This window comes from Rhipicephalus sanguineus, chromosome 8, assembly GCF_013339695.2.
Source record: "Rhipicephalus sanguineus isolate Rsan-2018 chromosome 8, BIME_Rsan_1.4, whole genome shotgun sequence".
NCBI classification, from domain to species: Eukaryota; Metazoa; Arthropoda; class Arachnida; order Ixodida; family Ixodidae; genus Rhipicephalus; species Rhipicephalus sanguineus.
In genome coordinates, this window is record NC_051183.1 from 87,303,412 (window position 1) to 87,319,291 (window position 15,880).

The 15,880-nt window shown below is 47.8% G+C and overlaps 1 protein-coding gene across 1 annotated transcript; it reads left to right on the forward strand.

The window, feature by feature from the left end:
- Window positions 1–433: 433 nt before the first annotated feature.
- On the forward strand, window positions 434–13,598 carry LOC119402883 (uncharacterized). Its single transcript, XM_037669924.2, has 3 exons — window positions 434–551; window positions 5,684–5,800; window positions 13,453–13,598. The coding sequence occupies exons 1-3, from the start codon at window positions 462–464 to the stop codon at window positions 13,591–13,593; spliced, it is 348 nt and encodes a 115-aa protein (XP_037525852.2). The 5' UTR covers window positions 434–461; the 3' UTR covers window positions 13,594–13,598.
- Window positions 13,599–15,880: the final 2,282 nt, after the last annotated feature.

Below are 15,880 nucleotides of genomic sequence, written 5' to 3' on the forward strand. Positions count from 1 at the left end.
CGCATTACTGCTGATAACTGTTGCGAGAGCCATGAATTGCGCGCAAAAAAAACATTTTTTTACACGTCTTCTTGTAAGTGAACTTTCGTAAATGTGATATTATACTGTGGTTGCCGACCATTCCCTTCGTTATACCCGTGCGCATGCCTAGAGGCGTATACCATGCTCCGTGTAGTTTGGACATAACCGACTAAAACAATGGCGCCGCAGAGGAGTCATTCATTTCGCTTCGCATCTTTCTCTCCCCGCAACAGTACTCCGCAACATTTAGACAAAAAACCAAAATCGCGCATTAAGTTCATATTTCGCCCGTTCTGTTTTACAATATGTTTAAAAGACTTGCAAGCAGAACGATGTACTTTATCATTCTTATGCGGCGAAAATTCATGCAGCAAGGGATCGGCACCAGCCTGTCATCGGCCGGCGTCAAACCGACCGTCGCCTTACTCGTATCCTTCACAATGACGATCTGCAAGTACCGGATGCACTCTGGCTGGAGCGGGGACGTTACTAGCTCATACGAGTCCTTCACTCCAATCCGGTACTATGACGTAAGAGCGCACACTTTTCTCTTCCATCGCAACTGTAGTGATAACCAGAGTGTCTTATGAATACTACTTGCGGAACTTCGTTCCGAAAGCCGAACATGCTCAGATGCAATGTTGCGGAAGTTAGTCAATTAACGCATCACCTTAGAGCAGGGACACGAAACAGGTCACCGCTGCAGCCTTCGTTGTCCATGTGCGAGTATACCGCGACAAGAGGTCGCGGGATCGAATCCCGGCCGCGGCGGCGGCCCGTGTTCTCAGATTTAGGTGCACGTTAAAGAACCCCAGGTGCTCAAAATTTCCGGAGTCCTCCACTACGGCGTCCCTCATATACATATCGTGGTTTTGGGACGTTAAACTCCAGACAATATTTTATACTTCGGAAAGGTTTCGGCCAAGCACTTTCAATAACGGCCGAAGGCTCCTGTGGCAGCAATATCATCTGCGAAATGTAAAAAGTAAGCCGCAAGCGTAAGCCCACTACTCGCTTCATTAGGCATGCGTGCAGGCAACCAACAATTCCTCATGACAGCCAGAACCAATAAGACACGAAACACAAGAAAATACACGGCACACAATAGAGCCATGATGTGTTTAAGCCTGTGTCGTGTACTTTCTACAGTTACGACGTGTTTCGCGTTTTGTTTGCGCCGGTTGTCATGAGTATGTTCCAACTAGACCAATCTGCGACATTACTAAAGAACAACAATTCCAATCGATCTGTTGTGTTCTCCGCCGAGAGTTCACACGACGATCGTCGGACCCCCGCGATAATAAGCGAAACCGTGTTCCCATTCTGATAGACTCAGCGTATGGGTAGTTTAGCATATTGTATAATAGAATAAATGTGATGAAAAATATAGATAGCGTGCATATGCATTAAGGGGTGTCGTCATTTACTGCTCAGTACCGCTTTTTTTTTGTGCGCAATATTTTTCCTACTGCAACGCGACCTGTTATTCTAATAATTCTACAATTTCTGTGTACTTACTACAATAATAGTTACTTATGCATATGAATAACTGATAAAGTCCATCGAAGATGCGCAAGTGTCCCATCGAGAACACACAACCAGAGAACGTCAGTTGATGTTCTGACAGTGTTGAGGCATAAAAAAATCACAGCATATCCACGGAGTGAATGATGATGAGTGGGCGAAGCTGCGGAGGTTCATCGGTAAACCGTGAATCTTCCGTGAATTCTGCCCAGTACATCATCACCGACGTGAGATCGGGCGCGTTTATACTAAAGGTTCGATGAGTTATGACGACTTGCTGCTCACTTTAATTTTACATGTATGCTGTGAATTTTCATTGTTTAGAAAACCATTGCTTTAGAAAAATCTGGCGTCTTTCGTTAAGCAGCTGGCGTCTTTTCGTTTTGCTTTAGAAACATCTGGCGTTCTTTCGTTCTGCTTTTACAAAACATCTGGCATCTTTCGTTGGTTTATTTCATCAATCAACGGCGTTTTGAACAAAATTTTTATTGTTTAATCACGCACAGGAGAAATCTCACCAGGCACTACCTTGGAGGTAAACAATGGCTGCTAATGGGAAGGAGAGACAGAAGAAGTCGGCTTTTAGCTAACACTTACACTTCTACTTCTACTAACGTTTCCTACTGGAACATGCCAATGGCTGCTAATGGGGAATGAGAGACAGAAGAATTCGGCTTTTAGTTAACGCGCACGCTGCGAATTTTTTATTGTTCAACAACGCACAGGAAAAATCTCCCACCGGCACCACCTTGGAGGTCAAAGCGTAAGACTTGTTACGGACTACGACTACTACTACTACTACTACTACGACGACGACGACTACGAGGGACGAACGGGTGCCGCCTTAAGGAGCTTCGCCCCTAAAAGTAGAGGACGCATTTGGCCTGGTCGGTTCATGATTAACAGTAGAAAACAGCGCTAAAAGACGGGATGAAAAAAAGTCTGCAGTGGCTTAGCTCGGCTATGCCAGGATATACGTAGCATTAGTAAAGGTTCAGCTGATTATTCTGATCTTTCCAGATTGTCTACGATTAGCTTGATTGTCATGCATACTGCTGCTCCAATGACACATTTGGCCACATCGTTCAGAACCGGTAGACCTGGCGGCATGGCCGGGCAACGATACCTATTGGTAACGCTAAAGAGCGGAATGCTCTGCTTAACGAGAAAGTTCTTGCACGTTGTACAAACCCGCGCCATGGTTTCACCCAACTCAGGCGCCGCCACTAAACTCAACGTTTCACGCTTGGCACTACTTAGCGGCGTCAAGTCTTTCATGTGCCATAGTCTCTCAGACACGTCGCACACGTATACAAACGGATTGTTTACGAAATCCGTCTCGAAGGTCCGAGTCGCACTGGCGCTTTCGCTAAGTTTCACAGTATAGGCAATCGATCGGCGAGCCTTGACGTCATCGACGGCGTCTTGTTGTTGCTGCTGCAGAGGCGGTCGGGCACGTCGCTCAGCATCCTGGCGACGCCGCTTTGCTAGACGTTCCTCGCTTTCCTCCAGTGTCTCCGCAGCACCTTTAGCCTTCCTCTTCATCGTACGCTGAACCGCTAATTGCCAGGCAACTACTTCGGGATCTGATGACATAAGCTTCTCGCCTCTTCTGCGCCGTTGAGCAGCATCTGCGCTCTCCTTCTCCATGGCGTTACCCACCTGCAAACGCCAGTCAGCCGCGCTATCAAGCGGCACCAGCGCATTGTCAGAGGCGACTGCACAGCGAAGGCGGATAGCTGCGCGAGCCATGGCTATGACTTCACGCCTCTCGAATGCGCAGAGCAGCAGCGGCGAGTCGCGCGCGCCGGCGCCAGTCTGTGTGCCCGGCTACGACGCCACTCCTTCCGCTCTCCGCAACCAGCAGTGGCTGTGGCGGAGAGCGCGTGAGATGCCGGCTCGGCACTCATCCTCGCGCATGCGCAGCACGGCTCATGATGACCCACGCGAAATCGGCTCCGGCTAGGCAAGTGCGGCTAACGCTACAAAAAAATAGATACCAAGCTGATAATACAGTGGTTTGCGTCCTTTCTTCGTCCCGTCTTTAAGCGCTGTTTTTAACTGTTAAGCATAACAAGTTCCGTCTATATTCGTGACGCAGTACTCTAAGGTACGCACCGAAAGTTCGTTTAGGCAGTCAATTAGAGGGCTGGGCGAGGCAGAAATAATGACTATAAAACTATTAGGAACCGTTGGTTGTGCAGCAGTAGAAAAAAAATCACAGCATATCCATGGGTGAATGATGAAGAGCTTGGGCGAAGCTCCTGAAGCAATCATGGTTACACCATGAAATCTTCAGTGGTTTCGCCCAGCAGTAATCAAAGCGATATCCCAGTACATCATCAAAGACGTGACAAACACTGTATATATTTATACAAGAAATTTTATTAATCGTAAGTGGTAGCTTCTGTTCCCCCTTAATGATAACGGCTTTATGGTCGGTGAAGTGATCGATCGGTGATGGGTCGTAGTGGGCAGTTTGCAAAGGTGGCTTCCGTTCCCCCTTCATTAAAATGGCTCTATGGTCGGTCAAGTAATGGATCGGTGATGGACCGTAGTGGGATGTTCGCAAAGACGGAGTAGTGGGCAGTTTGCAAAGGTGGCTTCTGTTCCCCTTTCATTAAAACGGCTTTATGGTCGGTCAAGTAATGGATCGGTGATGGATCATAGTGGGATGTTTGCAAAGACGAAGTAGTGGGCAGTTTCCAAAGGATCGGTGATGAGTCGTAGTGGGATGTTTGCAAAGACGAAGGAGTGGGCAGTTTGCAAAGGTGGTTACGCCGGACAACGGAGACGTGACAAAGTTAGACTAAGAGGAGCTTCGCCCCTAAAAATGTGTGTGCCGTTCTAATAATATAAGAAACATCGGGGTCCGACTTCAACGTATTAGGCAGGATTGCGAATAGCGCGTTCCATTTTATATAGGGTGCTCCCTACGGCCGAAATAATCGCGTACGGGGAATTTAATTACAAACACTATAAAACACTAAATATAGAACTTGTACAGCCGCACGCTACGCGAGTGTGAGCTCAGAGTGCGAGGAAACGAATAAGAATTCTGGCATCCTAGCTATGCTCTCCTCAACAAATTACCTTTCTTAGCCCTGCCATCAGTAGAATGAGTCAATCTAGCAGAAGTCACATGACTCGTAAACGTATATCGTTCGTTTCAACAGCCTTGGCCAGCTGGGTTAATCCCTCGCAGTGGAAAAAACAGGCTGGGTTCCAAAGGAACTGTCATCACACTTGTGACACTAACGGCAATAAGAAACCTTAGGATCAGAGCTTTCAGTTATGATTGAGCAAGGGTACGGTTGAATCACCCTCGACCCCCGGGTCCCCGACCCCACAACCGCTGCATTTGGTTCTAGACATGCAGTACACTACTGCAATTAACCGTGCCTTAATGCGCGTGCGAAATTTTCACTCCAGTAAAAACGTGTCTGTATGCTCTACCGGCCCCAATCTTTCGCGGCTTCCAATACTTCCCTTCCCCATTTACTCACCAATGCTACACCGTCGATGTTGAGCCGCCCTGTCAACAATGGGAAACCAGCGCCTCTCCTTGATGGACGCTTACGAAGGCTGTGCGCTGCAATGCCAGTTACCGCGCCGCCGCGACCAACCACGATGAGCTTCTTCTCCAAAGAAGCGTTATTATTACGACTTGCCCCGTGGATTATGTGGCTGTGTGCACAGGGATGCGGCGTTAAGGACCGGTCAATGCTCGCAATGATCTCGCGAGTTGTCTCTTACACTGATAAAAGTTATTCTAGGCAAATTGCGAGACAATTTTCAGCGCAGGCGTTAGACGTGTTCAGCGACGCATGATAGCAAGAAAATCAAAGCGGGCTGGGGCACCGAAGTTCCGTATGCCCCCTCTCCCTGCCGTCATCCTTGGCTAGAATGGGAATGCCTCTTGAACTTAGAATGATTTACATAGGTTGTATAGCATAACAACATAGCGTTGCGGTGAATATTGGCCGTTACTTTTAAAGAAAAACATCATTTTCTTTTGTTTGGCTAAGGATCTTGCATCACTCCAGTCTACTGGATCTGGCAGTAGTGTGCAGCGTAATTGCATAATTCACTGCATTTAACTTAGTCCTATGTCACTATCGGTTTCTTCCGTCCCCAGGCTTGCGAAATGAGAAGCAGCATGGTCCAGCAGGCCCAACATGATTACGCCTACATTGCCATCACAGACCGACATGTGCTACTCATGTACGACACTTTGGACACTCTTCACGACAAGGTACGTATTCCCTGAATGTGCTCGCTCTGCAGGTGCAGGTAACCCAGTGAAATTCATATGAAAGGCTTAAGGCTAATTTGATAAACGCTTCTGAAACGGACGGCGCTTGTTCTGCTGCTAGAAAAGAAACACCAGTCTCATTACACGGAAAGCTGGTGAAAATAGCCGATGGTTTATTCAATCATTTTTTTTATTTCGCATCATAGGCGTTAAATTGAGGGTTTTCATGAAAGATTGCGATAAGTAAATAAATACATAATGATATATAGGATGTTTCAAAACACAAGAATTCCGTCATTATTAAAGAAATTCGAATAAATAGGTTTTTTTATTCAGTCAGAACTTGCAGTCGGGTCAAATGAAAAACGTCCTTCCTGCGAAAATCTGTGCAACTTTGAGATTCCCAAAAAGCGACCACGGGTAACTTTGCAGCGTGGTGGATTCCTACAAAGTGAGTGGAGCGTGCATAGTTCACGCAGGTTAAGAAACGCGGAAAAAACATGGCTGATCCCTCCGTCATAGGAATCGGTATAACACGAAAGTGAAACGTGTCTTCACAGAAGTAGTGCGATATATGAGAGCTTGTACAATGTCTATTCGTGTTTGGCAGCTATAGCACCGTTTGACGTGGATGCACCCATGTTGACAGCATGTCTCTACGCGACGACTAACGCCCGTGATCATGATTAAACCATTGTGGTAGCTGACGGTGCGAACATATATTTGGACACAGCGAATCGTGAATCCCGCGTAAGGATGATATCAACAAGCTCATAATCAACACTGGTACCCGGTATGCGCTTCTCCAAAGCGTCGTCAATTAAGGAGAGAAACGGCACGGTGTGCGCTTTCTAGTAATGGGTAGCCAACGCCTGTGCTCATGCATACATAACACACACTGCACTTCAGCAACGCGGGAGGTAGAGGTTCGTAGCGTGAGCCGCAAACGCGTGCGTCCCGCTGGCATCTGTCTCGCAGGCGCTGCTCTCGCTCCACCAAGGCACGACATTCGCCCGTCGAAATCGCGTCCTTTCTGCAACGCATATTGCAGCAGTTTTGTTAGTCGGTGCTCTCGCAATTGAAGCAGTCGGCGGCAGAGAAATCCCGTTCGTGTACGTGGACGCTGCACTACTCCGATAAGCCGACGCACGCTAACACGAATCCAAAGGCAAAGAACGTAACTGCGTCAAGGGTGCCTCGGCGACGCCAGCGCGGCCAGTCTACCTCTCTGGTTTCGAGACGCTTTAACCATGACCTCCGATATCACGTGCAATCTCGGAGTAAGCGCTAGTAAGTGTCGATCGTGAAGCATTACTTCTTTTCACCTCTCACAGACGGCGGCACCGCCCCGCTCCGCCCGCCGCGAAAGAGAAGGTGTGAAAGATATAAGGCGCGTTCGCGCCGTGCCTAGCATCTCCCGAGTTGGCTTAGTCGGTCGAGCGTCGGGCGCTTGCCGTCGCGGCCGCAACGTCGTGGGTTCGATTCCCAGCGGGGTATCTTTTTCTTGGTTTTTTTCTTTCTCACCCGTTGGCGTCCATTTTATCAACGTCACATCCGTGACGGATGTACTTGGTGGACCCCGGCATAAAACACTTTCGTGTTAAAATTAACACTGCGATAATTGTCGGAAGCAGTGACGTCACTATGATCGTCTGATAGTTAAGCTGATCGGCGATGAATTTGGTCAAATTACCTCACTCCGTAATATTTATCGCATGTCGCTTTATTGCGATAACAATTAGGTGGACACTCGAGGTGCATTTCTGTCTTAGCCGGCGTCATCAGGTTCCTTATAAAGTATAAACGTATAACAAAACCCCGCGCGTCGTGCGTTCTATGTGCGCGCGAAAGCTTGCAAAGGCTGCAGAGAGGCGCGGATCCAGCAGATATTCAATGTGCTGGCTGGCTGCGCCGAATAGTGGAAAATTTGCGCACACCACACGAAGACGCAACAAAACAAGAACACAAAGCGCATGCGCTTTTTTAGATGCAAAGCAGCTTTTGCTCGGGTCTGTGTCCATCGTGGGTGGTGGCGTCCGCGCTCCACTGCGCATGCACCTACTCTCTCTCCCACTCTCCTCCTTTACGCAGGTGTTCGGTCGCCTTCTCTCCTCTCCTCCCCCTCGCTGCAGCCGCGGCGCAGCCTCCAGGGTTGCCAATGGTGGCTACTTTTCGCCAAATTGGCGAATTTGAGAGGCCCGTGGCGACCTAAAATTATGAATGGCGACATGGCGAATTTTTGGCGATTTTCAGCTTAGGTCTCCACTGAGTTATGCATCCTAAGCTCAGTGCCTTCCCAACGAATGAGCGGCACTATTCTCTCTATTTTTCTGGGTTTTGAGGTGCACATTGCGCGCCGTTCTGTATGTCCGTCCTGTAACTCGTGTGTATCTCCTCACTTCATCTATATGCTTCTAACTCAATTCGTCTAGATTCATCTAGACGCTTCAGAGCTTCGCTAAAGTTTCGCTTCTGAAGGGGCTAGATGACGGGTTGGTCGTGTGTTCCGGCCATTTGTTCCGCCAAAGCTCCAACTATTCTGAATAGCTTGGCGACCTATTCACCGCTGCAGTATCCCCTAATCGAGCTCGTATAGCGAAGATGGGCGGATACACGGGTGTTCGTGCAATAAAAAATTATTTATTCAGGCATTTTCTACTGTTATCGGTGGACGTGTGCAATGAAAACAATTGCTCTATAACATTTTACAATGTCTACCTGTTCAATTATAACGCACTGGATTGACGCGGGTAGATATAAGTGATTATATATGAAAGGGACAGTGGCGTCCGGTATCATATTAGTTCACACTGAAAGGCATAAGACTCACTAATGAACGATACCTGTAAGAATTCTGTCTTACTACTTTCAATAAACCTGTTAATCTTTTTTTTTCATATGAGGGGATGTAAAGCTGCCTACAAACAATGCTTTCGCGGTTTTCGCCCAAGGTTTACCACACTTTTACCTTTGAAACGAGCGGACAGGGATGTAAGGATATCATGAGCGTTTTATCCTTTCATACTTGCACCTCCGCGCACATCTTGCGGCTAGTCGGAGAACCAGGTGCACCAAGCACTCCCATGGTGAAGGGGCGATGCGCCTGGCATTGAGAAATGTCAATATACTTTAAGGGCTTTGAATGGCACTGTATTCTACGGGGTTATACACCAGTGGAAATTCTTATTACTAGGATATGCCGCACATATCTAGAATGGCGACTTTTTTGGCGAAATTCGTAAAAAAATGGCGACTTTTGGCGACTTTCTGCTTGTCGTTTGGCGACAAACCCTGGCAGCCTCTCCTCCCACTTGATGCAGCCGCGCCGCAGCTAAATACAGCCTGTTACCCAATCTCTCCTTTCCCTCCCCCATTTCTTGTGTATATAAGCGCGTGCGCTCTGTCGGCTTCCGTCATTCTCGCTTCGCTTCTGTTCAGATGAGTTGTAACGTCAACGTCGGCGCCACTCGTTCACTCGTCGCTAACGGAAAGCAACGCACAAACACAGCGCAATGATAACACAAACACTAAATACAAACCTCACACACTAACGGAAACGCCGGGTGAACGTAACGGAAACTTGGTGTGCGCGCCCAATGCTGCTTCGCATCCCCTCATGGTTCCCTTGAGTGGGAGATGGTGTAATTGTTTGTTGTGTCTTCGTGCGGTGTGCACAAGTTTTCCACTATGCAGCCAAACCAGCTAGCCCGCCTTTCCGTGTTATTGCGCCTCAGTCGCGCAAAGGAGCATGAAGCGGTGCCGCTGGCGGGCAGCTGTTTCGCTCGGGCAGCAACTTCGATCAAAAGGGCACGGTCGCGCGCTGTCTCGAGTGAGATGAGTAGCTGGCTCACGCCCTTGTACGTGCTGTGTGCTCTCACCGCTTGCTTCGCACTGAAGCGAGATACCGCGCGGAAACTGCTTGGTTCTTGGAGCGGCCATGCTCCCTTATGCCAGCGTTTTGTCACCGAAGTAGGCAAGACCACCTCCTTCGGCGAGACAAGTGTTTCACTAGAAGACTGCCAACACCACTTATTGCCAAGTAGCGGCTCGTGGCCGTTCCACTTGTTGGCTCGTTGCATTCACGTTCCATTCGTAAAACTTACCCTTTGTTTCTTTTAACACAAAAGTGTTTTATGCCGGGGTCTACCACGGCTCCACTGACGTATTTCCGTCACGGATATGACGTTGTAAAATATAAAGACTAACACTGGGCAAAAAAACCACAAGAAAAATTCTGTCACCGGGAATCGAACTTACGACCCCTCGGTCCGCAGCGCTCAGCGCGAAACGATTCGGCCACGGTCGGCACGTTTTTTTGCAGTGCTAACGGCGAGCTATATACATACACCATTTTCCGGTGGCTGTACTCCGAGATCGGCGTTACAGCGTGTTTTCGTTATCACTTGCGAGATGGCGCGAAGGGCTCGAAAATCGTAAGAGCTTTAAATGAGCTTTAACGTCGTCGCCGTTGCGACGAGCGCCCGCTTCTACAGGGTGTGATCGCTCGTGTGAGCGTTTATCTCGTGATCGCGGTGGTTCGTACGTCTTGCGTTGAGAGCACGAAGGTCACTTGGCTCACTGCAGCGGCCGCTTTTGCGAAAGGAGCGCGGTGCTCACGTAGAAATAAGATACAAAGGTGACAGTTCGCTCTCCACCTGTGTATGTTTGTTCCGTGCGTCCTTTCCCTTGAGCAGCGCGTTGCAAGTTTCGAGCTGCTTGCCATTCTTCGCGTGACATTACTATTTGTTGCTGTAGCATTCATTCCTTCGCCCTTGGGGCGAAAGAATGCACAAGAAACGCTCAACTGCGTCTGTGAAGACACGTTTCACTTTCGTTCTATACCGATTCCTATGACAGAGGGATCAGCCATGTTTTTCACCTCACGTTTCTTCACTGTTCTTTAGACGATGACTTCAGCTCTTCCTCCCAGTACGTATCGTAACGCATTTATCGTCGACATAATGCCGCCGTTCCTCTTTGTGGACACTTCTATTTTCCATACCTCCTTAAGTACGGAGGTTTTTAGGGGCCCTGGCTGACGTATGCTGTCATCTGATGTCATCGCTTGGTGTCACGCAGGCAAACCGTAGATAGCATGGCGACATTGAGCATAACCGTTTATCGTATAGTATAGAATGAGGGTGGTAAAGGAATGTTAGGGTGAGAAGGAGTGATGTGAGGATGAGGAGGAGGGGAGAGGGTAAAACATATCATAGGCATGTATGGCGTCACCCAGGCAAAACCATGTATAGCAGAATAGCCATGTGTAGTTTAGTAGAGCGACGGGGCGGCAGCGGCAAGTGAGAAAGAGGAGCAATGTGAGGGCGAGGATGAGGTAAACGAGGAGAGAGAGAGTAAAACATAGCATATTCCTGTGCAGTCATATTTACGAAAACGTCGCCACGATGTACTATACAATCACGGAGGGACACACGAAACAGAAGCGCCGGACTCTCAAGTGGTCTTTTATTTGCATGTGCAAAACATATGAGTAAAACATGGACATTGAATTGATGGTGAGAAGTAGTGATGTGACGGAAAAGAGGACGAAAGGGTGATGCATAGCATAGCCGTGTACTGTGCAGTATAGCAAGGGGTTACGAAAGGGTAGTCAGGATGAAGAGTGATATGAGAGTGTGGAGGAGGGAAAGGAGGCAGGGAGACGGCGCCACTGCATCGCAGATGGTTTCATGTCCCTCTGTGGACGCGAAGGTAGCGGCACATTCGCGACACCAGAGCTTGCTTGCCTGTAAACGCCATCGTCACTGAAGGGCAGGCGAATCACTGCTCCACACTTTCTACAGCTTTCACGTTGAGTACAACTGCATATATTTTTTCTCCTAGGATTTGTGAGCATTGGAATCACCTTGCTGCTCTCATTGTAGACATTACCGATCATCAACGTTTCTGGACCACATGAACAGCAACTAATTAGCTTACATTATGTTTCTTTGTTTTTTGTTTACTTATGTTTACTTTTCTCGTCTAAGTGTTTGATACCACTCTGCTCTGCAATTCTTTGGCCCTGATGGTGCAATAAATGAAATGAAATGTTGGCCGATGTGACGGTGGCGGCTTTTTCTCTGGTGTGACATGGATCGCGCGTTCACCAAGGGCGCTCTGCATATATCTGTATTTCTTTAGGCATTGCAGCATGGTGGCAGGTTGTGGTCTGGTGGCAGTTGGCGACGAAAGGACAGTGTCGCTGCACCGTGACTATCTTCGTGAAGGGAGCTGACAGCTGCACCCAAAACGCAAACAATAAGAAGTTAATTTCGGGATTTGGGACGACTTGCCGTTTTTCCTGACCATAATCTGCTGCGATGGGCCTTTTTTCAAAAATTGTCACGTGAGCTTCCGGTATGAGGTAACAGCGATGACGAATTTCCCGCGCGCTCAGTGCGCTCAGTTTCGGTTTCGCCTAGAAGGGGACCTTGAATTTTGGCTATTATCTCAAATTAGGTACCTTTTTCGCGATTAAAAAAAATGGGCATGTCATAAATTGTTGCGTCCGACAGCTCTTCCATATAAAGAACGGCCCTGAAGTTAATACATAAGAAGAATAATTAACGAATTTTTGTTATTTACTCATTTTACCGTAACTTTTGTTGTGGCAAAGTTTTTCCGCCTCGGCGTAGAGTTTGTTTGCGCAGACGACAAGGTCCTTACTGTCATAGCATTTTTATAAAAAATCTGTAGTGTCTGAAAAAAAACACTCTGTAGATATATGAACCACGAATATTAATAACTCAGAAAAAATATTTTCCGAAGCGCGCGACCGGGGATTCGATTCTGCGACCCCTCGCTCTGCGAGCGATTCTGCGACCCCCTCGCTCTGCAGCGCGCGGCATTAGACTCATCCACGGCGAGCACATCCTAAAGCATACTAACGGCGAGCTATTTATATCCACCATTTACCGCTGGCGGTACGCAGAGCTCGGAAGCACTTCCGCGTGTTCTCTGAATCGCCAGCGCGATGGCGCAAAGCACACGCTCTACAGGTCGTCCCCCCGCTCGTTGCTATGCGCGCGCTCCTCATACCACTACCATCTGTACATTACCCTACAGGGCGTGGTCTCCGGTACGCGCACGCTTATCTTGTGATGGGGGCGGTTTGTACGTCTTGTGCTTAAACCGTAAAGTTGGCGCTGAAGTTACTGAGCCCTCGAAGGTATCTTCGCTCGCTGCAGCGGGCGCTTTTGCGAAAGGAGCGCGCTGCTCAAACACAAAGAAGCAACAACTGTAAGAGTTGTTAGTTCGCATTCGTCCTGTTTATACCTGTGCGTTCGTTTCATGCGTCCTTCTTTGTGTTTGATGAGCGCGCTCTAAGTGTCAATCGAGCTGTGACAGTTCAGTTCGCGCTCGTCCTGTCGGTGTTCTTTTCGTGCGTCCTTTGTGTTTGAGCAGCCTACTTCAAATATCGAGCTACTTGCCGTCATTCGCATGACTTTCCAAATTGTTGCTGGCGCATTCATTGCTTCGCCCTTGCGGCGAAACTGTGACTTTTTGTGTTTGCGTGGAACAACTGAAACGTTTAAACTACGTAAGCTGTTTTTATTTATTTTGTGTAGAACCCCTTATTGATATTCTGCAAACGTCTCGCCTAAATGTACGTGCTGTCTTATCAATTTTGTTTTTGATTGTTATCGCAGCTTCAGGAAGTCTTCAAGACGTACAACCACCCAAAGCACGGCTTGGCCGTCTACGATGTCGATTACGACCAGTACAACACCACATGCGGGACCCCAGCATTCCACAGGCTGCTGCAAATCGTCCGTTTCATGAACATGTAGAAGTGCAGATGCTCGGCAGTGTTTTTTACCCTGTCGCTTTAAGACATTTTCGTTTCTACGTCAAAGGCATGCAAAGCATTTTCTCTTATTCGTGATTTTTCGGATGGTTTCGCTACATAAGTTACTTTTATACGGTGGTAAAGAAGCCGCCTATAAGGTGTAAAAACACTTTTGCGCTCAAAAGGCAGGAAAGAAGCAAAAGAGAGTTCACCGAGCAAGATCCTCATTGGAAGTTTTCTGCACTAGCAGAGGCAGAGGTACGTAGTAAATGTGCGAGAGTCTGTGTGGCTTTACTTTCTTCCCAAGAGAGCGTCCTCGTAAAGCGGTATGAATCAGAAATGCTATACCATTAAGCCTGCTTCACAACTTTATTAGAGGGTATTCATCATAAAACAAGGTAAGGTATGCAAACAAGCGTGCAAGCAAACAAAAGATGGCGTTTCCCAAGCTTAGGTAACTATTCCGGCTGTTCGAGTGCCTTCATCAAGGTAACTTCTTGAATCAATCTGTTGCAATGGTGGTAAGTGTGTTGCGGGTGTCGAGGGTATAGCCGGACTTACATGACCAGCATTTACTTCGACTTAATGAGCAACAAGTTGCGTAGTTCTCTCACTTGGCGTTTGTCAGCCTCCTGTATCGAACATAGGGAACCAGCACACATAGCACTTTAAGTGTAAGGCTACTGTGCCGTTTTAATTTTTGGGGGCGAAGCTCCTTAAGGCGGCGCCCGTTCGTCCCTCGTAGTAGTGCGTAACCAGTCGTAACGCTAGTACCAGATCTTGACCTCGAAGGTGGTGCCGGTGGGAGATTTCTCCTGTACGTTGTTGAACAACAAAAAATTCGCAGCGTGCGCGTTAACTAAAAGCCGAATTCTTCTGTATCTCATTCCCCATTAGCAGCCATTGGCATGTTCCAGTAGGAAATGTTAGTAGAAGTAGAAGTGTAAGTGTTAGCTAAAAGCCGACTTCTTCTGTGTCTCATTCCCATTAGCAGCCATTGTTTACCTCCAAGGTAGTGCCTGGTGAGATTTCTCCTGTGCGTGATTAAACAATAAAAATTTTGTTCAAAACGCAGTTGATTGATGAATAAACCAAGGAAAGACACCAGATGTTTTCTAAAAGCAAAACGAAAAAAACGCCAGATGTTTCTAAAGCAAAACGAAAATACGCCAGATGTTTTCTAAAGCAATGGTTTTCTAAACAATGAAAATTCACAGCGTACATGTAAAATTAAAGTGAGCTGCAAGTCGTCATAGCTCATCGAACCTTTAGTATAAACGCACCCGATCTCACGTCGGTGATGATGTGCTGGGCAGAATTCAAGGAAGATTCACGGTTTACCGATGAACCACCGCAGCTTCGCCCACTCATCATCATTCATTCCGTGGATATCCTGTGATTTTTTTCTACACCGTAGCTGCCGGAGCATAGTCTTACTTGCTGCATCAGTGAACTGTAGCCGGGGACTTGCCATGCGGTATTCGATACCTTAAATGTGGTTGTTGAGCAACTTTCTCTAGCAGGTTTGCTAACTTCTGATTCTTCTAGGACATGGTGTGTTGAAGTTCATAAGCGTCTCGCACGACGCCATCATTCAGGTAATCTGTCTCAAGCTGAAATCCTGGGCTGCAGAAGATTATGCTCGTCGCTTCATCTGCGCTGTCTTTCCAAGCACCCAATTGCTGCCCTGTAATGCCAAGCTTCGCAGCAGCTTTAAAGCTAGAGCTACTAAGAAGCGCCTGCTCAGATCAGCATCTGTCCGCCCTAAGAACTAGCACTACGGAGCTTCTGCAGCTGAGCTATATATGGCTAGAATCTGGCGCATCGCGCCCGCGGACAGAACTGCGCGTAGAACAACACATTTTAACGCAGGATATATATCGGTTTATAGATAAAGTTCCCTACCACAGATGCCTCTCGTCAACGCCATTGCATTGTCTCTCTCACGCGTGTCGCGACACCTAGCAACGGCGCTTCACACCAATCTTGGTGTCTCTTTGCTTCGTGGCTCAAAGATGTCACCAGCGCCGAGGTTTTGCTGTCGGCGCTCTACAAAAACACCTCGCGGAAGCCCTCCGGGACATTTCTGCAGGTACTTTCGAAAAGAAATATGTTCTTTCCTGCCAAAAGAATAATTTTAGACGAACAGAAAGCATAAGATAGCCTACACTCGCTGTCTCTTTGCAGAAAACCGAGCACCCGCTTCACGCGGTCACCGCGTTGGAGACCCCTGAACCGGCTTCTTGCGTGAAAGGTAGTCCCTCGCTGAGTGCCAAATATGTGAAATA